Source organism: Colius striatus, chromosome 6 (genome assembly GCF_028858725.1).
Source record: "Colius striatus isolate bColStr4 chromosome 6, bColStr4.1.hap1, whole genome shotgun sequence".
Lineage (NCBI taxonomy): Eukaryota > Metazoa > Chordata > Aves > Coliiformes > Coliidae > Colius > Colius striatus.
The window spans coordinates 10,396,029-10,421,154 of NC_084764.1; the positions used below are offsets into that span (position 1 = coordinate 10,396,029).

The 25,126-nt window shown below is 47.6% G+C and overlaps 1 protein-coding gene across 3 annotated transcripts in view; it reads right to left on the reverse strand.

Annotated features, from left to right (window-relative positions):
* Window positions 1-12,681: 12,681 nt before the first annotated feature.
* Window positions 12,682-25,126, reverse strand: part of LDLRAD3 (low density lipoprotein receptor class A domain containing 3) — a 116,528-nt gene continuing 104,083 nt past the window's right edge. Inside the window, exons 5-6 of one of the 3 annotated variants that reach the window (XM_061998516.1) lie at window positions 19,940-20,285; window positions 12,682-17,357 (exon numbers count right to left, since the gene is read on the reverse strand). In XM_061998516.1, coding sequence (XP_061854500.1) covers window positions 17,111-17,357; window positions 19,940-20,285 — 593 coding nt within the window. In that variant the 3' untranslated portion in view covers window positions 12,682-17,110. Of the gene's footprint in view, window positions 17,361-19,939; window positions 20,286-25,126 lie in introns of all 3 variants that reach the window. The other 2 variants (XM_061998514.1, XM_061998513.1) reach the window with 2 other exon arrangements.

A 25,126-nucleotide genomic window follows, 5' to 3' on the forward strand; every position in this document is an offset into this window, starting at 1 on the left:
GTTCAGTAATAATAAATGAAAAGTGCCATTAAAAAAAAATGTGTGCAGATTGTCTGGGTGCCTCTGTTGATGCGATGGAGAGAGCTATGAAGTCTGTGAGTAACTGAAAATGTACTCAACTTTCACGTGCTTAATTCAATTCATTGGTAATTCTCTAGAGAGGGGGGAAAAAGCTTTGGGGATGATCACTGCATACAAAATACATATCCTGGGCACTAATGATGTTTACTCTTAAGTATAGGCGGTCGATTCTCATTAGCAGGGATCTGGGGAAGGACTGTCAGCTGGCAGAGGGCTGTTCTAATGGCAACACTGGTGCCACTGGACCACCGCCTGGTTTTGCTTAGACCTCTGCATGCCCTAGGAGAAATCAAACCTCTCCCAGCAGCTTGGATGCAGGAACAGAGAAGCTCCAGGAGAGCAGCTGCAGCTTCCAGGCTCATCAGCCACGTCCACTCTGGGCAGTGGGGCTGAGTCTGGGCCTTTGCAGGAGAACATGGGACCTGCAACAGGAGCTGGGTGTTACAGTGGGCAACAAACTAAACAGGAGCCAGCAATGTGCTCTTGTGGCCAAGGCGGCCAATGGTATCCTGGGATGCCTCAAGAAGAGCATGGCAAGCAGGTCAAGGGAGGTTCTTCTTCACCCTCTCCTCTGGCCTGATGAGGCTTCATCTGGAGTCTTATGTCCAGTTCTGGGCTCCCTGGCTCAAGAGGAACAGAGAAACTGCTGGAGAGAGTTCTATGGAGGGCTGCCACGATAATCAGGGGACTGGAGCATCTGTCTGAGGAGGAAAGGTTGTAGAACCTGGGGCTGTTCAGTCTGGAGAAGGCTGAGGGGGGCCCTTATCAATGCTGATCAATCCCTAAAGTGTGGGTGTCAAGAGGATGGGGCCAGTCTTTGTTCTGTGGTGGCCAGTGACAGGACAAGGGGTAACAGGGTACAAGCTGGAACAAAGGAAGTTCCATTGGAACATGAGAAGAAATTCCTTCAGTGTTGAGCTGAGGGAGCCCTGGCACAGGCTGCCCAGGGAGGATGTGGAAGCTCCTTCTCTGGAGGTTTAAAAACGTGCCTGGACACGTTCCTATGCCTTCTGACTGAGGGGAATCTGCTTTAGCAGGGAGTTGGGCTGGATGAGCTCTGGAGGGCCCTTCCCATCCCCAGAATTCAGGGATTCTGTGAACTGGAGGCCTCAATGTCACCTCTGGGACCCCAGTGAAGCTGAAGTGGCAGCCTGAGTGGCAGTAAAGGCTGGGAACAGAGGCTTTGGAGCTGTGTGCTCGTCTCTGCCGCAACTCTCGAGCATCTTACTTTATCTCTGCCTTCTGCCTAGCAGGTAGACAGCTGGGAGGAGACAGGATAACTACCAGATCCACTTGATATTAAGCCCCTTGACGTCATTATGCAAAGGGACTTATCAGTGTACTGAACATAGTGCCAAGAAAAAGGTGTCAGTGTCTGTGCAGTGTGTTCCCTACGACAGCGCGGGCTGAGATGATTTTCTACTGCCTATAAAGAGAAGAGTGTTCTGCAAAATTTATGGCTCTCTCCAGCTCCTCAGGAGCACAGTACCCCACAGCTTTGATAACACAACAGGGTTCAGCTCCTGCACTAAAACCTGAATCACTGTTACAATGCACTTCAACGGTACTGCATCCTGCTGGGTTTTATAACTGAGAGCAAGTCCTCACCTCTCCCTGACCCACTTTAAAAGTCCGTCCTTCTACCTTGTTCATACAAAAGGCTTCAGAAGGAAACTGTGAGTGGAGGTCACAATGAAAGAGCAGGTCAGCTGTTGGTTTCAGAACTCCCTTCTTGCTCTATCTCAACTTCAGATCTTCCATTCAAACCAGTTGCTACTGAGATGATCCCCCTGATACATCCCATTCCCTTCTCCCCCTCTCCAATAGCATCTCATCCCTGAGCTCTGCCTCTTCCTCCCTGTGGCTGTGACCAGGGAGATGGATTTGGAAAAGAAATGCCACATATTTCATGTCCCTGCTGCCTGTGAGATGCTTGTTCCCAGGCAGGGGGAGGGAGGGACAGTGGCACTTGTGAATGAAGTGCGCCTGGATGATTCTCATCTGCTCACCAACACAAACTTCATTTTCACAGCTAGCTCCCTGCTTCCTACGGGAGTTTGGTTTTGTCAGAGTTGGCTGGTTTCCAGTCATTTGCTGTTGGATTTGCTGTAGAGAACAAATGTGTCCCAGAGGACAGCACAGCTTGGACAGGCCTTCAGGAGGGGCTGCAGAGCTTGCAGACAGCAGCAGCAGCTCACCAGTGGAGAGATGTATCACTTCAATAAACCGGAGTGAAGCAGATGCAGCGAGCAGGAAAGGGGCCTCAAAGGCTTCAGCCATCCTAAGCGACAATACAAATACAGGGGGCTCTGGCTGAAATCAACTAGGGACTTGATCATTGCCTTTTATTGCTTTATTAACCTGTTTTCATTCCAGCATTTATGATGTTTGGACATCCTATACCTGACAGAGAAAAGGTTGCAATGATTCAGTTATGTCCAGGTGTTGGCCTTTTTGGGGCTGGCCCACAGAAAGGTTACAGGTCCATTGCTATCCTCATGAGATCTACTCTGTGTCTATTTGTACAGAAAATGTCACAAACTCATTTATAATTACAAAGCAGCCCCTCAAGCCACTGTTTCTGTCCCTCTTCCTCCCCTGTACCTCACTGAAGCCCTCTGAATGCCCTGCCGAACACAGAACTGTCTCTAGAGTCCCTGCAATAGGATCATAGGGTCATTCTGGCTGGAAAAGACCTTTAAGCTCATTGAGTCCAACCCCTCACCTCACACTGCCATGGCCACCACTAACCCATGGCCCTCCGCACCTCAGCTACATCTATCCTCACAGGCAGTGGTCATGTTACCACCCAGTCCTACTGAAAATAAATACAAGCAAGCCCAAGCTGTCTCCACAAACCTGTGCCTGCCCATGCCAGCAGGAGGGCAGGGACAGCGCTGACACAGCCCTGAGACTATGGCCTCCAAGAAGCACAACAGCAAACAAGGACAGGGAGGGAGGAGGGAAGGGGAAGGATCAATTTTACTGTGCTCTCAGTGAGCAATGAGAGTGTAAACATTCACCAGTCAGGCCAGTGCTGAGGGATGGCAGCTTGGGACTGGCCCACAGCATGGCCTCAGGTGAACGCTGCCATCCAACTCAACTAAGGCTGGATGAGCAAAACCTATGTGCACTTGAAAAAACTGCTTGGATGAAAGACAGATCTACTGCTTCTGGTCTGAGCCTGAAAGGCCCCATGCACCATGCCCAGCCTGTGTCCTGCCCAGAGACCCAGGCAGTCCTTTGGAAGGGAGCTCTGAGAACAGACACTGCTTCAAACAGATAGTGGTCACTCAGCATTTGCAATTTGCCAGCAGCAACCAGAAGGCCTCCAAATAAGAGAATGAACTGCTGCATAAGGGCTTTGTGCTCTGGCTACTGACTGGCAACAACATCTGTGCTGTTTTGATGCGACAAGCTCTTAACCTTGCTAAAGTTATCGACACCCTGTATTTCCAGGTGTAAAGAATCCCAGCAGCTCTATCATGCTCAAGAGAAGAGATGGTGAGATCGAAACCTTTGGTCTGGGAGCCCAAAGAGCGTGTTACGGCAGCCTGACAGGGCCAACGTTTCCCTCCTTGTGCCATCTCGCTCTGAATTGCTCCTTTGTACACGTAGTGGAAGAGTTAACCTGGGGAGAGTTTCTGATACTGGCAATGTCAAGTGCCTCCTTGGCCCAGCATGTCCACAGAGGCCAAGGGCTGCTTCCTCATTAGCAACAGTAAGTTCAAAGCAGATGGAAAAACTGCTCCTTTTTCTCATCCAGCTTTCACAGCCCTTTGATTTCAGAATCCCTCAGCTGCCCTTTGACTTCTCTTGCCTGTCAAATTCCCTGGCAAGATTGATAAAGTCTGGACAGGAAGACACCAGTGAAAATTCTGGTACTGATCCTCATCCCATATCTGACCACATTAGCTGCAGTTTCTCCCTCTGCCTTTTATGAGGGCTCTTTGACTGTTTTCCTGTCCTTCCTCCATCACCAGTCCCACCAGTCGGTGAGTGCCCGCGCTCAGCTCTGAGCTTGTTGTGTTCCTGCATTTCCTGGGCTGCCATTGCCCTGAGCTGCCCTGTGGTGCTTGTGAGGGCACACAGTGCTTTTCCCACACCACAAGCCAAAAGCAGTGACATAAGGAGAGGTTTGGGAAGGACAGCAAGAGAGCAGCCTATGTATCACTGGCTGGAAAAGCCTCCATAGGCTGGGTAACCCCAGGACAGGGTCAGAGACATTTCCCAGGCGCAGCTCGTGGGACATTGGGTAGGCAGGGACTGCTGTTCCTGATAACTCCTTCCCTGCAGCCTAGAAGCAGCAAATGGCTCCTGGCCACCATGGCTGGGCCAGCCCATGGCCACCTGGGCAAGCAAGGTGAGATAGAGGCATTTCCTCGGCTGAAGGCAGCTATCCAGGCAGCAGGACTGAGCTTCCCACACAGGCACCAGCAAAGAGTTGATTCCATGTGATGGAAACAAACCAGGTGTTAATCAGGTTTTTGAGGGGACATTTGCTTATGCTGGGTGTTGATAATTCACCTTTTGTCCTCAAATCAGGCAATGTATGTTTTTATACACCCTGTGGCAATGCAGAGCTGTGCCAGTGGCATATTCCACATGGAGGATGCAGTACATGTAGGAACACGTTGAGCTTCCAAAGCCCTTAAGTGCTTCCAGAGACTTTCCCATGGACACCTCTTTGGCTGAAGCCAATGCAGGAAACACTGTTGTTGGCAGAGCAAGCCTGGCCCCAGGTTCCCATCTGCCTCACTGCCAGCCTCCTGCTCAGGTTGCTCCCCTCTCTCTGCCCGTGAGGAGCACTGGGAGGAAAGCTGGACCCTCATCTCACACAGAGGCTGAAAGGCTATAGCTCTGCAGGAGACTGCACAGTGAGGCTCAAAGGCTGCAAAACTGTCCCTTGGTGATTTCAGAGGGACTGGGGGCTGCTTCGCCTTCCTCCTCCCTTCAGAGAGCAGTCACAGGCACAGCAGAAACAAGGAGGCATTTTGTTCACAGCAAACAAAACTGACTTCTAGCTCAGCAAGTCGGAAGGGAGCAACACTTGGCTGCATGTTAATGAGGCTGCTGGGGAGGCTTCAGCCAGGAGAAGAGCACAAGTAATTTTTACTAGAAGTAGCAGCATGTCAGGCACCGAAATACCAAAGCTTTAGAGACGTCGGTGTATCGGATGTCGACTCACCTGGCACCTCCATGCAGTTGTGTGCAGGTGAGGGAAGGGATTACTCTATAGCTAGGCATGTTTCTAAAACTCATACCTCTCCTCCATCTTGGATAGCTGGGCCCAAAACAAAGCAGGGGCAGGGGGGTACAACTTCCTACCCTGAGAGACTTTGTTTTAGTTTGAGTGAATCACTTGTAACCCCTCAAAGTGCTTAACACCAGGGGAACAGCTGCCAGTGCCATGGCAGGGCCCAGTAATATGGCAGCAGCCACCCAGGCCAGGGAAGAGGGGTAAAGGAGCATAGAAGGATGTGAAGAGGCACAGAGGAGGGACACTCCATTGCCCCCATCAGGCACTTTGAGAAGAGCAGCAATAAAATCATAGAATCATGGAATCATCTTGGTTGGAAAAGCCTTTCAAACTCATCGAATCCAACCCCTCCCTCCCCTCACCCTGCCAATCCCACCACTAACCCATGGCCCTCAGGACCTCAGCTGCACAGCTTTGCAACAGCTCCAGGGATGGGAACACCACCACCTCCCTGGGCAGCCTGGCACAGGGGCTGACAACCCTCTTAGGGAAAAAGTTCTTCCTCAGCTCCAATCTAAACCTCCCCTGGAGCAACTTGAGCCCATTTCCTCTTGTCGTGTCACTCACTTGGGATCTGTTGGGGTTTTTCTGCAGCCTGCAGTCTTAGGGCAGATTCCACCACCAGTTTTTACTTTGGAATCAAAATAAGTAAATGATTTTTTTCATTCTCTCTCCTCATACACACAGCTGCTTATAAATCTGGAGTCACAGTGTTTGTGATCCCCAGAGAGAGGGTACAGTGCCATCAACTGTGGTGCATAGGGCAGCCCAGGGCTGGGCAGAGGGGAGGGAGGATGGGGAGGAAAGGGGCAGCCAGCTCAAGGGCCATCCATCTCTGGCCCTTCCTGACCAAGGGATATGCCCAGTGTACCACGAGACACTCCAATATTCAGAGGGTCACAGTTTTGTCTTTCCCCTCAGGCCTCCCACACTCTCTGGTACAGCATTTCAAATTGTATTAGTCTGCCAAAGAGGCAAACAAAACCAATTTGGTTTGGTGGTGTTTTTTTTTCCCTTTCCCAGGCATTGTTTACAATAGGAAGCAAACAAATTTCATTGCTGACAGACACAGCCCTCAAGACAGCCATGAGATGCACAGACACGGCCTCGTGCGGCCAGTCTGCAATCCCCTACTTATCACCCCTGACCTTTTCAGGGTAGAAAATGTGAGGGTTTTAATATCAGATTGTGGAAAGGTAATTAAACACCTTTCTACTCACACACTGGGCCATTTGGTGAATAACATGAATCCCGTGGTGGTTTGCTCTGATTTTTCCATCTCTTCCTTTACCCAGCCTCCTGTGTAATTTGCTCTGTCTGCCTCTTTCAAAGCACATCTTTCTGATGTCCTCTTCCTCTATTCAGATCACCATCTGCTTGCTTCATTAGCAGTCTCACTTGGGGGTGGGGTGGAGTTAGGAGGGCATTCAGCATTCAAAAATTAAAAGCCTTGGAACAAACATTATTCAATTGGGAAATAACAAAGTGCTGCTCTTTGCCATTTTTCAGAAGCTTGCCTGAAAGCACCCCAGTGCCAAGTTCTTGATACTTTCCTGCTCTTTTTACCTTTAACTGAGAACCACTGGTTTACTTGCAGACTAAAGAGGAGCACATGTTTCGTGCATTTCAAAGAGAGGTCATTAAACAATCAGGCTCTTATTCAATGGGTTCACTTATGTATCTGAGTGCATACCTCTCAAAGAAATGTGACACAACCCCAGTGCCCCAGCACCACCAGCCCCTCCTACCTGCCTTCAGAGGCATGAAATCTGCAGGGACTGCTCCGGGCTGGTAGGGTCACATTTGTTGCTGGTCAGCAACACATTTGGTTGAATGAGCAGACCACCACATAGCTTATCTAGAAAAATGCACAACGCCATCAAACAAGCAGATGTGGAAAGGGGAGCGTCTGCCCTGATGACTTGACGTGGACAGAGCCAATGCCACACAGGAGACACAGGATCGTTTTTCATGTCTCTACCAGGAAGCACACGGTTGTTGGGACATGATGGCAACTCAATGATGAAGGAAAAACCTGAGGTGTTTCTCACTGAACCAGATGGGCAGCAATGAATCCAGCTTCATGTCTGCATGCCCCCTTGGTTCTGCAGCACAGGGTGAAACGGTGGAGACGGAGCAGGAGACTATTGCATTTGATTTTTGGGTGATGAGGGCAGTTTGGCTGCAGGGAGTAAAATGAAGATCAGGCAGGCTAGAAGCATGAAGGGTCACACAGTGATTTGTCTCTCACTGGGCCATTAACTCAGCAGTAACCATCCCAGATGTTTTATTGGTTTAGATCCTGGATTTGAAAGGTTCTTCCTTAAACTGTGACTCCTTGACTCACCAAGACTACAGCCCAAGCTATAATTTCCCAAGAGAAAAAACAAGACACTTGAAAGACACAAACACCATAACTAACGCTCTGCTCATCTGCCCGAAGCCAGGGCCCTGCCTGCGGAGGAGTACACGGCCACGTCTGTCTGCAGGGGCTGCTGGCTGAAAGCATGCCTGCACTGGAGAGCAGAAAGCAGTTAGCTGTATGAGATTTACAGTTGGACTCAATCATCTTCAAAGTCTTTTCCAACCTAAATGACTCTGTGATGCTATGATTCTAAAAACCCCTCACACAAGAGGGTACAAAGCCTATACCAGATGGCTTTGTCCAAAATTGTGACAGAAACCATTGGCAAACGTTGGGTTATGAAAGCATCACAGAAAAGTTCAGAGATGGCCTTCAGCTGCTTGAATACATTCCATCAGGAGAGAGCACACAGCAGTCATGTAAGCTGAGGAGAAAGGAAGAGAAGAAGGCAAGCCTGAAGGACTGAGATCACAAAAAAGCTCCAGGCCTTCACCAAAGAAACATGTAACACAAAGCTGACAGAAGATATCTAACCACAGGCACAAATAAAACAAGAATTTCTTCAGGTCCTCGTATTAAACTCTCAGACTGAACAGAGATGAGGGCAACCAGACCCAGTGGCGTCTTTCTATCAGCTGAGATGGGGGGGGAATCCCCCTAAAACCTCAAGGATCCTTCATTGGCCTCTGCTTGTCTGGCAGGGTGAAGCCAGACCTTCTTCCAAGAGTACAGCAAAAGCTCCTTTCCAGATGACATTCCATGTTCATATCCCTCCATCCCCTTTGCTTTTGGACATGTCACAGTCCATTCAGTGAGAATGAACTGCGCTACTTCTATTTGAGGAGCTGCCTGGATCCCACCATGTGTTGTATGAGCTTTCAGACAGACTTACTCCTGGGGCTGCTGTGCAGGCTCAACCACCATTCTCAGCAACTGGAAGCACAGCTTGTGCATATCTAGCAATATAAGACATCCTCACATGAACCCAGCCTCAGTGACCTGAAAAATAAAACCCCTGGGAGCAATCAATTCCTTGAAGTCTCTCTTCCTTCAGAAGCACAACAGCCACTATCAAAAGGCCATTCAGCACAGCTCAGCAGGACAAGAGGTAAACCATTGGCTACAGGCAACTGTAGAAGCTCAGATTAGACACTACCTCCACTAAAATAAGTGCCTGCTTCTTCAGAAGCAAGAGACACCTGTGGGTGTGCCTGTGCAGGCAAGTTCTGTCACTCAGAAACAACAGATGATCCCACAGACACTGGCACAGCCCATCCCCCGTTCAGCAGCACCAGCCTCTGCCAGTGGCCATGAGCCTCATCACCTACAGTTTAACAAGGCCCACATAGCAGGACTCATCTCCCACAGAATCCCTGAACAGGGGAGGGGGCAGGAAGGGCTCTCCAGAGCTCATCCAGCCCAACTCCCTGTTCCCTCACACAGGAACATGTCCAGGCGGGTTTTGAAACCTCATGAGAAGGACACTCCGCTGCCCTTCCTGGGCAGCCTGTGCTGGGCTCCTTCACCTCAACAGTTTCTCCTCCTGTTCCAGTGGCACTGCCTGTGTTTCAGCTTGTGCTCATTACTCTTTGTCCTGTCACTGGCCACCACAGAACAAAGACCGGCCCCATCCTCTTGGCGCCTGCCCTTTAAGTATTGTTCAGCATTGGTGATCCAGCCCCTCTCAGTCTTCTCCAGGGCACAGTCTCCAGTGCCATCAGCCAGTCCTCCCAGTTTGGTATCATCAGCGAACATGCTGAGGGTATACTCTCCCTCCTCATCCAGGTCACTGATAAAGATGTTGAGCAAGATTGGCCCCAGAACTGATCCCTGTGGAACCCCACTGGCCACAGGCCACCAACTTGACTTGTTGTTGATCATCACCCTCTGGGCTCTGTCATTCAGCCAGTTCTTGATCCACCTCACTGTCCACTCGTCCAAGCCACACTGCCTGAGCTTTCTGATGAGGATGTTATGGGAGACGGTGTCAAAGGCCTTGCCGAAGTCAAGGTAGACACCATCCACTGCTCTTCCCTCATCTAGCAGCCTGTCATACCGTCACAGAAGACTTTGAGGTTGGCCAAGCAGAATTTCCAAGGGTGGAGACTGACCTCCCATTCCAACACAGTGGTACTGACCTCAGCCCTCACGCTGGTTGGGGTCTCACCACACATGCAGTGCTATGCACAGCCTCTGAAAGAAAACAAAGGTAAGGAAACTTCTGCCTCAACATGAAGAGCAGGCAGTCGTGTCATCAGCTCCACAGCATCTCAACTCCCTCTTCCTCCCCAGCCAGGGCCTCCTCCTCCTTCTGGGAGTCTGCATTCAGTCCTCTGTCACATCACACCTTCCCTTCACACTCAAACCACACTCTCAGAGCTCCCTCTTGCTGTGCAAAGCAACTGCCTCCATGCTGCCCTAAGCCTATGCTGAAACAGAGCTTCTCTGCTCACTCCATCAGGTGAATACTAAAAATGACATCAGCACAGCAGCAGGTCTTAACAATGATTAATTGCTGCAACTCTAGCGTGATTAACAAAGGGCAGGGTTAATGTCAGCCTTTGTGTGACTGCGGCTGTCAGTGGGGATTAGAGGAAACACCCATCACATCTCCAGGGTTCCTGTCAGCTTCCACTTTCTTTTTAAACAGATTCTGGACAGTATTAAAATAATTGGGCTCATTAATTGTTTATGATTTTCATTTGTCTTTTAGAGATCATGGCTTTTCCTTTTGAATTCTTCCTCTGGTCACCACCAGCATGGGAAATTAGCTCCTAAAGTCTCACTAATTCTTTCCTGACAGCCTTCAGTGGCTTTGGGTGTGAGAAAGCATTTCATTGATACAGTGACCATTGGCTGTGAGAGCACCTGGGTGCTCCCCTCGCATCCCCTTCCCCAGAGAAGAGATAAGAGCACAACTGCTTTAAAAGCAGGAGGGGAGATGAAAGCATCTGCCTCGGATCAGACACTGCTGCCACCACATAATTAACTGCACCTACACTTTCAAAGGAAGGAAAAAAACCCAAAACCTATCCAAAGATCACTTCAAACCACTCACTCCCCCACACATTAGGCATCTAATTCTTGATACTGAGGAAAGAAGGTAGAGACTGGTTTGTCAGGGTTTTTTATGGTTTGGGTTTTTTTAAATAATATTAGCAGGACACCCGTCAAAGCACCATCCTGAGCTCATTTCTCAACTGCAGCCTTAAAGGCAGTCAGGCTGCTCTCCTCTCTCTCTAGTTCCCCCGTATCACTTTGGGCTACCGAAGCACAGGGTCAAAAGGACACCTCACGCCCGCCTCCCAGACCACTCATTCACTCTTCCCCCGACTGGACAGGGAAGACAAAACCTTTAGAATACCTTAAGGACTGGGAGGGCTCACTCCTGCTGATGGACCCGGGATGATGAAGAGCACGAGCAGCCCTTTCAGACCTCCTCCCCTGCCCCTCCCCTCTTCCCGCGCTCACATCCCCATCCCGGTGTCTTCACCTGCTCCCCTCAGCAGCGCAGGAGGTGGGAATGGGGGTTGTGCTCAGTCCCTCACCGATGGCTCCAGCCGCTCATCTTGCCTCAGGGCAGGAGGACTCCTCACCATTGCCCTGCTCCAGCGCGGGGCCCTCACACACCACAGTCCCGCACAGGCCGCTCTGACGGGCGTTCATCCTGAGGGCTGCAGCTCCCCTCCCGTGTGGGGCTCTGCGGCCCGTGGGCACTGCAGCATGGCCCATGCCATGGCCGCCTCCCACACAACCTCCCGCCTGTCTGGGCGCACTCACTCCCTGTGGCACGGGGTCCTCTGCCATCACCCCCCTCCCCTAGGCACAGGGTCCTCCCGAAGCAGCAGGTGACTCTCAGTCCCACCGGTGCCCTCCATGGGTGCAGGGGCACAGCCGCTCTCTTGCATAGACGTGTCTCTGGTCCGGCGCACCTCCTCCCTCCTGAAGGGTCTGAAGAGTCTGCAGGGCCATGTTCCTCTCATCCCACCCTTCCACCTCCTCCTAGACTCTGGGGATTTCCCTCCTTAAATAGCCCTGGCAGAGGCACCAGTTTGTCCTGGGCCTGGCCAGATATGGCTCCCCCTCAGAGCCAGGGAAGCTTTGAGATCTGCTTACAGGGCAGCACTGCAGCCCCTGCCCGTTACCCAGCAAAAAGCTCCACACAAAGCCGTGACACGTCGAATGGGAGTTGGGAAGGCCCTACAGAACTTGTCCCATACCACCCCCTGCTAAAGCAGGTTCACTTCCTGCAAAAGCCATTGGTGCTGGCCCCCTCTGAGTGACTTCCTACAGCCCCTCTGGGAACCTGTGCTGGCCACCTAAGCAACTGTTCCCACAGCTGGAACAGACTCTTCCCACAGCTGGAACAGAGTGTTCTCCTGGGAAGCCATTTATTGTAGGTATTTATTTTAGGGCAGTTTGCCAGCATCAAAGATGACGATCTGAGAGTTTTGGTGTGGGTATGGGACTTGAGTTAACTAGGATAATGATAAAAGTGCCATGCCTTTGTGAAGGTGGCAAGTGGGGATGAGTCATGGAAGTGAACTGTGTCACCCACCATATATTTATATAGACTGAAATATTTACAGACACAGCATTTTAGCTTGTTCTCCTTAGTCTGTGAAAACAACTTCGTGCCATATGGAGTACTTCTGAATCATAGTTTGGTTGGAACAGACTCATTGAGTCCAACCACTAACCTGACAAGGAGTTCAGCTTCCCCAGAGCACCTCTTCTCAAACCCACAGACAAACAGGGACCTTGTGCTGGGAACATATGTGGTGGGAAAGCCAGAGGTGGGAAAGGAGGGGAGAAGTAATGCCAGAGGCCCCTGGGCTCTACTAGTAAATCCCTGTCCAGCAGCCAGCACAGAGCACCCACCTCTGCCGAAGCCTCTGGAGCTTTGCCATAAGCAGACAACCCCCAAACACGCCTGCTGTGCAGATGCCTCATCTCTGCCAGCACAAACAGAATGGCAAAAGGAGAAAGTATGAAATTAAGCAATTTTCATTTGTATAAACATGGAGACATGTATTTTTATACACACACCTACATGTGGGTTTCCAATATCACTTCCTTTAAAAATATGTTTAAAACCCACAAAGATTTAACAAAACTTAACACTGAATGCACAAGAAGTTGGCAGAAGCCTCATGAAAGAGGCTACAGAACTAAAACTGCTGAGACTTCATGAGGCAGGGGACACCCCCACTTAGGAACATTATTAAAACACCCAACTTTATTCAGGAATACAGGATACATTTTTTTGAAGATTTCCAGTTTACAAAAGTTCAAGACAAGGCTGGGTTTCAATGTACAACCTCTTTTACACTTCTCCTGTAACATCTCTATTTCAAATTGACAAAATCCCTCAAATCAGATTAAAAAAGAAAAAAAAAAAGATAAATGAAGGCACAGTCCTGTACTGGGATACCAGTATCCAGCACAGTATTGAAGTCCTTCCTGCAGTCCACAGTTTTTTTCCATGGGTGCCTTGTGTTAATTAAATATACTTCAACTCTAATATGAACTGCAAGAAGAGCACTTATCTTACCTTTTTAGTTCCAGGCATTATATGCAAAGTAGCTTCCCATGAGTTAAAAACAGTACTTGCCATCTGATCACCACGTTACAAAATACAGCATTAAATTCTTCCTTCACTTATACAATTTTAAATATTCATTACAAATTAAATTCAGAACCAGTGTCCATCTATCCTTTTCATTGTTAATAGTTTTTCTTATCTACTAAAACCATTTGTCTTCCCTAAGATGTCTAAAAAGTAAAGCGCCCAAGATTAACAAGCTGCAGCATTAATTAAAATGAGAGCCATCAGCTCTTTCCTCCACCCAGCTTCTAAATCTATCACAATGGCCCTAGTAGCTCTATCAAAGTGAGGTGGTGTAAAGGAAACTGGTTTGACTTACAAGGAGAGGAAGAATGAATGGGGAGTTACTTAGAACTTGTGGTGTGGGCTTGTATGTCGCTGCAGACAAGAGCCCAGGAAATGATTCACAGGCCCTTTGTAAAAGCATGCTGCGGCTTTTCCATTAGCACAGCACCACAGAGGTAAATTGCAATTTGCCTTACAAGGAGCTTCAGATTATTATCAAGCGGATTCACTAATGGCCCAATTTTAAATACACAGCACTCTGACTTCAGCAGAGGTTACAGATACTCAAAGCTCCTGAAATTTATTTGTTTATCTTTAAATAACCCAAATCTTATTTCCAACAGGCTAATCCACTTTCCTTCCTCATTGCAGGGAGTCAGGTCTTCAAACTGTTTAGATACAATCAGAGATATTGGTATCTGCCCTGAGAACTACTCATCGGAACCAGAATTTGGCTCTGGAAGAAAACATTACTGTTGTAAGAACGGGTCTTTGAAATAATATGCATTTGTTTAAATATGAAGTGTAAAGGCTCCTGGGGGACTAACCTCAGCTAAAAAGGTTAGGAACAATTACAAACAATAGAACAATCAATTCCAATGTTACTGCTCCCGTGCAGAGACCACAGCACATGAAGCCTCCAGGCCGTGTACCAGCACCTTCCTAGCTACAGGACTCCCAGGGACAGATTTCATTTCCCCAGCACTACAGGTTATTGCTGCTGTGCTTTCCCAAGGATCCCACTGAATAATGCAGTACAACACTATTAACACTGCTGGACTGACACGTCATAAACAATTTCTGTGTGATACTACAGCAATTTCCAAGGAAAGCAGCGAGCGGATCTGTGTGACAGAGAATTGGAGTAAGATGAACATTTCCCCTCCCCCAGTTTTAGCAAAAGTTTTAGGCTTTTGGAATGAGATACCGACCTTCTGTACTCCTCAAAGGTCAGTGGTCCCCATAAGTAACACCAAAGAAGACAAGACTTGTTCCTCTTTTTGGATCTCTAGACAACAATACGTAACATCACCCAGAGATGCCATTAACAGCCTCCCAAATCAACATTCAGTCAGAAAGGCACAATCTCCTTCTGAAACGCGTGTTCTCAAAACCAAAAAGGTTCCTATACAAAGATAAATACACCCTTAGCTGGAAGGGAAAATGTCACATCACTTAGAATGCTATTTTTTACTTTTTTTTGGTAAAGTCCAAATGGATTATCTTAATCAAAAGTTACATGAATATATACAACCTGAAAGAGTAGCTTTTAAAAAACATATATATGTATGTACATATCTGACAGTGACTGCCAGAGAAGACAGGAGAAGCAGGGTACGCCTGCTCCTCTCCTACCTCTCAGCAATGCAAGGCCATGATTTGCAGACGCCACAGGCACACAGTATTTGGTTTGCACATGCCCTGGAGCCTCTGAACACTCCTGGCGAAAGGCAGCTGCCTGGGGAAGGGACACATGCCAGGGAGAGATGCTGGACACAACCACTTAAATCTCACTAATGTAAGACTCAGGCAACTTGAAAATTAAAACGATGGCTAATTCTAATGAAACTGCTGCAAACTCTTCAACAGTATGTTTTAAAAACTGCAACAGGACAATGTCAAGGCTAATTCTGTGATTAATTCATTACACAGCTTGCAGAGGCCCAGCAGCACCTTACAGAAGGCCCTGGGAGCACCTTCACTGAAGCACTTCCCAATGGGCTGCCTCAGTCTGCCAGGACAGGCTGTCGTTCCTCTGCTCTCACAGCCAGCCAGGCCTGTCAGCACTGGGGTTCTCTGGTACTCCCCATTGTGTCTTCAGTCCTGAAATGATCTGAGCTTGGGAATCCACCTGAGCCTTCCCCTTATGTACCACAGTAGCAGGCTCCAGAGTTGAAAATGAAAAAAAATACCACAAAAAACCTCTTGGGTATGTGTGGGAATCAAGGCTGAGCTTGAGCTCCCCTACCTACGCTCAAGCTTGTGTTCTCAGTGTACAACCTTTGGGCCAAAGAAGTTACCTCAGACAGATGAGGAGGAAGAAAGCAGATGGTGTGGGTAGTCAGCTTCCTTTGCTGCTGCTAAACACCAAAGTCTGCCTAATGACATGGTCCATTACAGGCAAGGAGGAATGGGAAATGTGTCTGGCAGACCAATAGAAATAATTTTTCAAGGCCAATTTCCCTCTAGACAAGAGGAACATCTGTGTGAAAACATCTCAGAGGTGAAGGCATTCAGCGTGGCAAAAGGGAAGTTAAACTGACATTTCATTGCCACTGCAGTGCAGTGCTCAGTATATGGAAAACAATAGAAGGTCTTCCTCTTGTCTAGAAGGTGCCACACACCTCACAGGAGATCACTCCAAGAGTTTGGACAAAACACACAAATAGCTGTGGTTTCCTGCAGAAGCTAGAGCTTCAACCAGATGAGCACAAATAATGGCCACCTTTGTAAAAAACAATGGTAACATCATAAGTGAAACATCGACATTTTAGGGTTCTGAAGGCACAGGCCCTGTCCCAGCCCAGCGCCCACCACCCTACTGCTCAACGGGCTTTCAGTTCTTTCACAAATACAACAGACCAGTCATTCACAATAAAGCTTTTTGTGATGGGTGTTTGCCTCAGGCTGCTTTTGGTGTCCAAGATTCAGCTTAAACAGTTGGAGGGGTCATTTTGTTTTGTTGTTTGGTCGTGGTCTGGGGTTTTTTAAGAAGGAACACACAGAGTAATGTTTTGCCACGCTGGAAAGGAAGTCTTGCACTGGCTTGCTGAGAAGCTTCAGTGCATCTGTCCTCAGCCTTGAAGTCAGATAAACCAACCTTTGTGGTGTTCCTGAGAAAACACATGCAAATTTGGCCTAGATATTAGCATCTGGGAAATAAATCCTCATTTCTCCAGTTAGAGAGTTGTTGCATCCTCACAAGCTTAAACTTTGCAAATTACATTCACAGTGAGAATGTTCTAAGGCCATGAAGAGAAAGGTTGAGAGGGACATTTTCTGCAATTCGGGGCCTGCCAGTGGGCTGGTGCTGGGCACCAGACCTCCAAACAGAGTGACCAGTGCTCATCTCCTCCAGTTACCTCCAGTTGGCAGCAAGAGGGAAGGGCTTGCACATTGCCAGGCCAGGAGGTGGGCTGAGAACAGGGTCCTTCTGCCATGGTTTGGGTCTGTATAATATCTACAGATGTTGCAGGCACATATATACATTCACACACAGTAAATAGTCTGAGAAATGCACCACAGCGGCTCTTGGAGACAGCACTGATGGTTCTCTTACTACTCTGAGGCAGAACCTGCTTGTGGAAACACCATGGGAGATGATGTGACTCCAGGCTCAGTGCTCAGCTCTGTCTCGGATGAGCCCAAAAATGCTGAATTCCAATATAGTGTGGATTCCAGTCAAGTCATCATTCAGGTACGACTCCCCCTGAAGCCCATTAGCTGCAGCAGATTAACCCATACAGGTTTGAAGAAGGCAATGCCTTCCTGTCCATCCCAGTCGGAGCAGTTACGCTTCTCTCTCGGCAGTGTGGGTGAGCAGTGAGTCGCTGGGCTCTGCGGTGCTGGCAAGCAGAGTTCTGTGGCTATCAGCACTGTCGGAGAGGCCTCCTGCCCGGCTGCCCGGCCTTGCTGCCACAGTGGGGGCACAGCTCACTGAGCTGCCTGCCCGAGAGCGGTACGGCGGCAGCTCTGCCTGGGCACACGACTCTGACTCAGAACAATATGGTGGCGGAGGAAGGTCGAACCAGGGCGGCCTGCTGCAAGACACACAGCACAGGAAGGGGTTACTGAAGCACTGCTGTGGAAGGAAGTGAATTATGAAAAAACAAACAGTATTTTTCTTTTGTAGAATCGTTTTGATTGGAAAAGCCCTTTAAGCTCCTCAAGTCCAACCCCTACCCTTCACACTGCCAAGCCCACCACTAACCCATGGCCCTCAGCACCTCAGCTACACGGCTTTGCAATAGCTCCAGGGATGGGGACTCAACCACCTCCCTGGGCAGCCTGGCACAGGGGCTGACAACCCTCTCACGGAAAAAGTCCTTCTTCTACAGACCCCCTTGGTGTCCCTCTTGTACCGAGGAGCCCAACACTGAACACATCACTCAAAGTGTGGCCTCACCAGTGCCCAGTACAGGGGGACAATCACAGTCGCTGCCCTGGTCCTGCTGCCACACCAGTGCTGATACAAGTCAGGATGTCATTGGCCTTCTTGGCCACCTGGGTACACTGCTGGCTCGGGTTCAGATGATCCTTTTCAGATGGAGAGCTTTCCAGCCACTCATACACAAGCCTGCAGCATTAGCTTTTCCATGATGACACCTGCCAGGAGATCTCATGCAGGCCTGCCTATATCATTCAGGTCATTCCAAAACACCAACACTGGGCAGCAAGGTTTTGGGGCAAGATACAACACAGCTAATTCTGTCCTGCCACACTGTCATTTCCCCGGGAACACACTCCCAGTGAGTCATGGCTGACCCTCAAGCACAGCTGCTAGAGGCAGCTGTTCCTGGGTAACATTTACACAACCTGAGAAAGCACTGTAAAATAAATAAAGCAAGTAGTGGATTTGCATCTATAGATAATGATCTGAACACAAGAAAGCTGTGAGGAAACCTCCATTAAGTGACAGATATTAATGGCTTACAGTTTAAAAATAAATAATGAACTGAGTTCTCCACAGGACAAATCACTTTTTCACACACAGAGCACTGCTAAGTAGACATAGACAAGACAAGTACAGCATTCAGGAAAACTAGGTTTGGTTCTGATAGTAAACAAGGCACCAAAGGGTTTAGTGGAATGGTAACAGGTCCTGGGAGCAATTGCCTCCGAAAGTGCGGATGGTTTGTGTCAGCCCAGGTGAGAAGTGATTACAGCCTGGAGAGCTGCTCCCTTAGTTGCCCTTACTAATGAAAAGATATCCTTGTTATCAATGTCAACAAAGGAACTGCTGCTAAATGCAGCAAAGAGGGGTTGTCAGTCTCCTTCCTTGCAGGTCTTCAAAACCTGCCTGGACGTGTTCCTATACAACCTGATCTAGGTGACCCTGCTTCTGCAGGGGGGTTGGACTAGATGATCTCTAAAGGTCCCTTCCAACCCCTACCATTCTATGATTCTATGAATGTGACTATACTATCACTCTTAGATACCACCAGGGCTTGCACCAAAAACTACCGACAGGGTGACAATCTGGATCATTACAGTTCCTACTATGCCTCTGTTACGTATGGAGGGTGTCAGCCTGGGAGTTCTGTTTGGAAAGAATTTACAAACAGAAGTTAAAACAAAGGTTAATTCTCTACAAAAAAAACCCCAGTGTCATAGCTACCAAAAGATCATAACTCAAACCACACCTCAACTTTCAGCTACTTAAATAGAGAACAGTGCTTTCCATTCCAGAGTCCTGTTCTTCTGCTGGTAAAGGAAAGCGGCACAGAGCAGAGGGACTACACAATTTCTTTATGCAAGAACTGAAGACCTCTCACCTTTATATACTTCTCACATACGACCAGGATATTTGTTTTTAAACCAGTGTGACTCACAGCCTAGCTGTTTTTTGGCAAAACAAATTCAGTTTTTATGTTTTGACTCCAGACTGCTACAGGGTATCACTGACAGACAAGTGAGACCTTTCTTTGCAGTCTCCTGCCACTCTCAACATCTCTGCTATCAACGACACGTGCCAAGAGAGCACAACTTAAGTTTGCCTTAAATCCCTTTAACTTCAGTAACAGTAAGAGGCCCTGAGGACCATGAAGTTTTCATCACTGGAAAATCTCTCTGAAGAGGAAAGGCTGCGGGATCTGGGGCTGTTCAGCCTGGAGAAGAGTGAGGGAGGATCTTATAAATGCTGATCGATATCTAAAAGGCAGGTGTTGAGAAGATGGGGCCAGTCTTTTTTCTGTGGTGGCCAGTGACAGGACAAGGGGTAACAGTCCAAAGCTGGAACAAAGGAAGTGCCACTTGAACAGGAGGAGAAGCTCCTTTGATGTTGAGGTGAGGGAGCCCTGGCACAGGCTGCCCAGGGAGAGTGTGGAACCTTCTTCTTGGGAGGTTTCCAAACCCACCTGGACCCCCCTCTTGATCAAGGGGAACCTGCTTTAGCAGGGGGTTGGGCTGGATGAACTCTGGAGGGCCCTTCCCACCCCTGTTCTATGATTCTCATGCAGGGGGAGCTCAAAGTTGCCCAAATTTTTCTCTGTGCTCGCGACAGAATCACAATGCTGTAGCTGTGCGAAGAGCAGTAGTAAGGATCAGTGGGGAACAGAAGCAGAGACTACCAAAACTGCAGCCAGTAGCATGCAACCAGTGAGTCAGCCCCTGTGTGTACCTTTGGTCGAGTACAGCCTCTGAATAGGAGGGTGGTGAGTCCAGGTCCACAGGCCGGGGGTAGGGCTGGCTGGACACGTATTGGATGCCATTGTTGACGTTGTAGGTGACGCTGCAGTGGTGGGGGTGGTCAAGGACGACGAGGCGGGAGAGCAGGACGGGGTGCTGCAGGCGGTGAACTGGCAGTGCCAGCAGGTTGCTGCGCTTGCGCTGGTGGTGCAGCACCAGTGCCAGAAAGGCCACCACCAGCACGAAGATGATGGAGCTGCCAATGATGGCGTACGTGATGCTTGGGTAGTACAGCAGCTGATTCTCTGATGTCACGTAATCCTGCCCGCTGCCTGCCTCTGCAAGACAGAAGGAAAAGGAGGCCTCAGATTGGCTTCAGTATAAAACTGCTCTTAACCCACACTGTGTTTTCCCCTAACACACCATGTGATACAAGCAGGTTTTCCTTTTTTCTTTGGATTGTCATGAGGTTCACCAAGGGTAAGTGCAGAATCCTGCACCTGGGGAGGAACAACCTCATCACCAGTACAGGCTGGGGGTGACCTGCTGCAGAACAGCTCCAGAAGAGGGACCTGGAAGTCCTGGTTGATAACAAACTAACCATGAGCAGCAATGTGCCCTCCTAGGTGAGAAAGCAACCAATCAAGGGAGATTCTCCTTGTGAGTGCAGTGAAAGAAGGGAACAATAAAATCAAAACAAGGCCTTCAAATAAAAAAAAAAACAAAACCACAAGTCAGGCTAGAACAAGATGGGGAAAAGAAAAACTGAGCTGAGCTGAGGCCACGAGATCACACAACTGAGCTTTCATTTCAGATGAACATGGAAAAGGGGATGGTTGGAAGTGGTAACTGAGTGGCACTGAGCACGAGCATGACCCTGAACAGCAGTGTGAGAGGGACAACAAAAGGAACAGACCAGAAGTGGTACTTCAGGTAGCATATAGTATATGTACAATATATACCAAGGAATTGGGAAAGTTACCTAGAATTGTAAGAGAAATTCTAGTTGGATTTGTTCAGAGTCATGACACAGGAGAAGGACTTCCTTCTCAGGCTTTGGGCCCAGAGAAGAAAAAAGGTAACAGGAATAATGACTCTGGACAACATCTGAATGGATCTGGAACTGTGTGCAAATCTTAGGGGAACACACAATAGAAAACAACAAAATGCAAAGAAGGAAAGAGGCTCAGAGAAGCAAAACAGCACAAACACACTGAAAGGCCTCTGGCACACTTGAAGCCAGTGCCAGCACTATGGAACCAAGTTTCTCTGACCCCATTCCAGCCCCACCTTCACAAGGCCATACAGCCTTTGAGTACTGAGTTCTTTACTGGGGGAGAATTTCTATCTCTGTGCAGGCTGCAACTCCTTATAGCCTCAAAAAGAAAAATACAATTCTGATACAGGACATTAGTTTAACTCAAGAAAAATGAGCTGCTGAGTGAAAAACAAAGCAAACCCAACTCCCTGACCTCCCAAATCCACACAATTTACAGGAGCACTATCCATCCAAATTCTTCCTTTTCTACTGCAGAAGACTTGGACAGTAAATCTTCACAATTTCCCTTTCTTTGGCTATCAACTAAACTCCTTTTTTGTCTCTCTGAATTGCACCTGAACAACTTACAATTTTCTCTAGCAACAAAATAATGAAAGATACACTGTCTGTGTCGAGCACAATAGAAGAGATTCCTGCTCTGCATCAAGATACTTAGGGTATTTGGTTCAACATTTGATTTTGGTAGCTCGCTTCCATGGTTAAACAGCAAACCACATTTTCTAGCATCTCTAAAATTATCTTGCACATTAGTTAGTTAAGACAATGCAAGAAAAAAAAAAGGCTAATCCTTTAAACATCTCCATTTTAAATGAGAGGTGTTTTAGTGATAAGGGATGAGAAGTGAAAGAAAGACTGCCCCATAACTAAGTGAACATGATTACCGGTCCTGCTATTGGCTATGAAAACTGCCAGTCTTCAGCAGATGTGTTTTACTGCCACAGCCCAGACCACAGCCTCACAGGCCAGCTTCAGCCATACAGTTTGCTTCACACCTAGTGTCACACCTTGGTGAGGAGCCTTACCACATATAAAATATATGCACCTCTGCAACTGTGCTGCAGAGAGAGCAGAAACCATTGCTAGCAGTCAACACTAGGCCTCTGGCTCACTCAGTGAAGGGGAAAAAAGTCTGCATGAAGAATGTAAATCAAAGGAGAAGGGAGGAAAGGAATTTACATGCATTAGTAATTTTAATTACAGCTCACCACACATTGCTGTGGCTTCTTTAATACACTCCCTAGATTCAGCAGTTGAGAAATGAATTTATGTCACATATCATGGACAAAAGCCAGCACAGGGAGCACAGTGACAAGCAGATCATTTTTATGCAAGCATCAACAAGTTTATTTGCAAGGAATGATCCATGGATAAATATCACTACCTGAAAGTCTTCAGTGAAACAAAGGTAAATGTATTATGACATCCTGTAAAATACCACAACACTTTTAATTTAACTTTGGGTCACTGGCTACAGCACGTTGGCATAAGCTGTGAGCAGGATGCCTTTGCAGACCCCATGAGACCCAGTTAGTTACTATGGGATCATTCTGCAGCAACAGAGTCCCTTCTCTTGGTAACCGCCACCTTGCTAAGAGGGAAGAAAAGTGAGAGATATGAATTACATCCCAACTTATTTTCAAAACTTTTAAGGTTATCCCTCTGTCATGGAAACGTGGATTCTAAACTCTCAGGGTCAGACTGAAATAGGAAAGGCAAAGCCACCCATGGCCTTTGACAAATCTATTTTCCTTCATACTTTTACCTTGAAACTGCTTAAGACCTCTTAAAATTAATCAAAGTAGAGCATGCTTCTGAGCTGGTAGGAAGCAGGGAGCTGATACACCACATGGGCTCTTCCCTGTCTCAGAGCTCTGTTACTGCAATTAACCTTTGCAGCAGACAGGGAGAGTGCACTTGCACATAAATTTGTTGGTGTTGCTGTTGCAGTTTGAGCATAAACCACTGCCAAAAAGACAGCATCTTTTTGGTCCTGTGTGAAAAGCCTCCATAAAATACAGAAAAAAAGACACTGTCAAAAGTCAGATGGGATCTGACAACAAGCTTTACAACAGTGTGAAACAAAACACCTATTTTATCTGAAGTTATGATCCCTTTCGGACAACTCGCCTGTCTTACAGAAATGTGGGGTAAATTCACAGTTTGTGTACTGTTTTGGAGCTTTGGGATTACTGTGGCTAATGAAACATCATTTGTTTACCAGTAACTCTCTCTTCCTTTTCAGGTTTTTAGATCTGTTGCACATATTCCTGTTGCATTGACTGTATCTCTGGGAAGAAGGCATCTGAGGGCATGCCTCAGTGGGGACCACAGGTCTGAGAGAAGCCTCTGACCCTGTGTGACCTAGAGAGTGCAATTCCCATTCAAGAAGTTAACTGTTCTTCATGGTGTTCCACAATAATGCTCCAAGCAAAAAAGAACTGCTCTATAGCACAGCTAAAACAAAAGTAGCAGGACCATGAGACGGTTTTGCATATGAGAGACTTTTACCTTGTTTTTTCATCTTGCTGTATATATATCTGATCATGTTGAAATGGATAACTTCTTGGCAATGCCTTGGAACTGTTTTGGTGCTTTGCAGAGCCAGGTGAGTACCCAAGGGTGTGGAAGGGAATGATGGGGACCCAGTTGAGACTGTCTGATGAACTACTGTCCATTTTGTGCACATTCTAATAGGGAGAAGATGAGAGACAAAACCAAAAACACTAGGGAAGTGTCAGCTGGACATGCGTGACTGCTCTAGAAAAAAAGCCACAACTCTTTAGTTCTGCTCTAGTAACTCAGCAAATGTTTACACATCACAGGAGTCATTGAACTGAATTTCTTGACAGTTCACTCCTCCCAGAAGAAGCAGGTATTTAAGAGTTTGTCATCTCTGCTACCAAATGCAAATTAACAACAAAGGTGAGTGGACAAGCCAATGTAGCTTAAATTCACAGAGTATTTATTCTTTTGTGCTTCCCTACCTCCCTGTAAGAAGGTCTGTGTTTTCTAGTCACACCACATATAAACAGTTTATCAATGCCACTTATGCCCATTAAGCCTTATTATCTAGGAAAGGCTGGATTTGCAGATTAGAGCTTTTTTGAGTGTAAAAAGCTTTGTGAATAATTTAGGAAAAGACTGTGATAAGGGCTGTGCTCAGAGGGCTCTCTTATTGACTGTGAACAAATTTGCTGTCTCAAAGTTTTTTCAAAAGATCTGAGAGTAAGTGCATTAAGTCTGTCATACTCAGGGGTGAGGGGCTATTATTTTATCTTTTCCAATCCTCTGCTCCAGTCTGGCTTTTCACAGTTCATCAGAGAAAAAGCTTCAGAAATACATAATTGGAGCAGACATCTGTAGCCTTAATGAGCACGAGTCACAGTCCATCTCCAACAAAGATGCTACTGTAACAACACATTTAAATTCCAACTGCTTAAAGAGCAGAGCTGTAGCTTGGAAGGTCAACAACGACAAAAATCAAACACAGGCAGGCAGAGTCTCTGCTCATTATTTACTTTTTGGACTAGGAGTTCCTAGGGCATCCAGCTAAGTCTCCACATGTTCTTAGATTTCTCATTCTTGGTGATTTTATGTCCCACTAAAACAAGTCTTATGTAGATTCTGTGCACTGGACATTCAGAATATTCTTTATTCTAGTGATGCCCTTTCTAAGCTAGGTACCTTTTTTTTCCTTACCGCCCTTCTCCAAGCTACAAAAGCAATCTCACCCAGCACCTTAACTTCATGGATTTTCACTCTCAGTTACCATTCATTCCCCTCCCCAAGCAGCTTCATATCTCCCTTAGACACCCCACAGAAGGATTTGTTTTCAGCGGCATTCAAAGTGTTTCTGCCCTGCTTTGGCTTTCTCTGTTTCAGGCACAGAAGAGGCAGGGTGTTACACACACTAAGCAGACCTTATTGATGAGAACTGCCCAAAGGAATACAACAGGATTACAGCCTTGCTGACCAGGTACTTGGTAAATGGATAAGGTTTCCTGGAAAGTAGCAGGATGAAACTCCAGGCTCCTTCCAGATATGTCTAAAATAGTGACGGCTTTATGTCCAGACAACACTGATCTACACAGATGTCCTGGCTTGAAATGGCACCAGGTC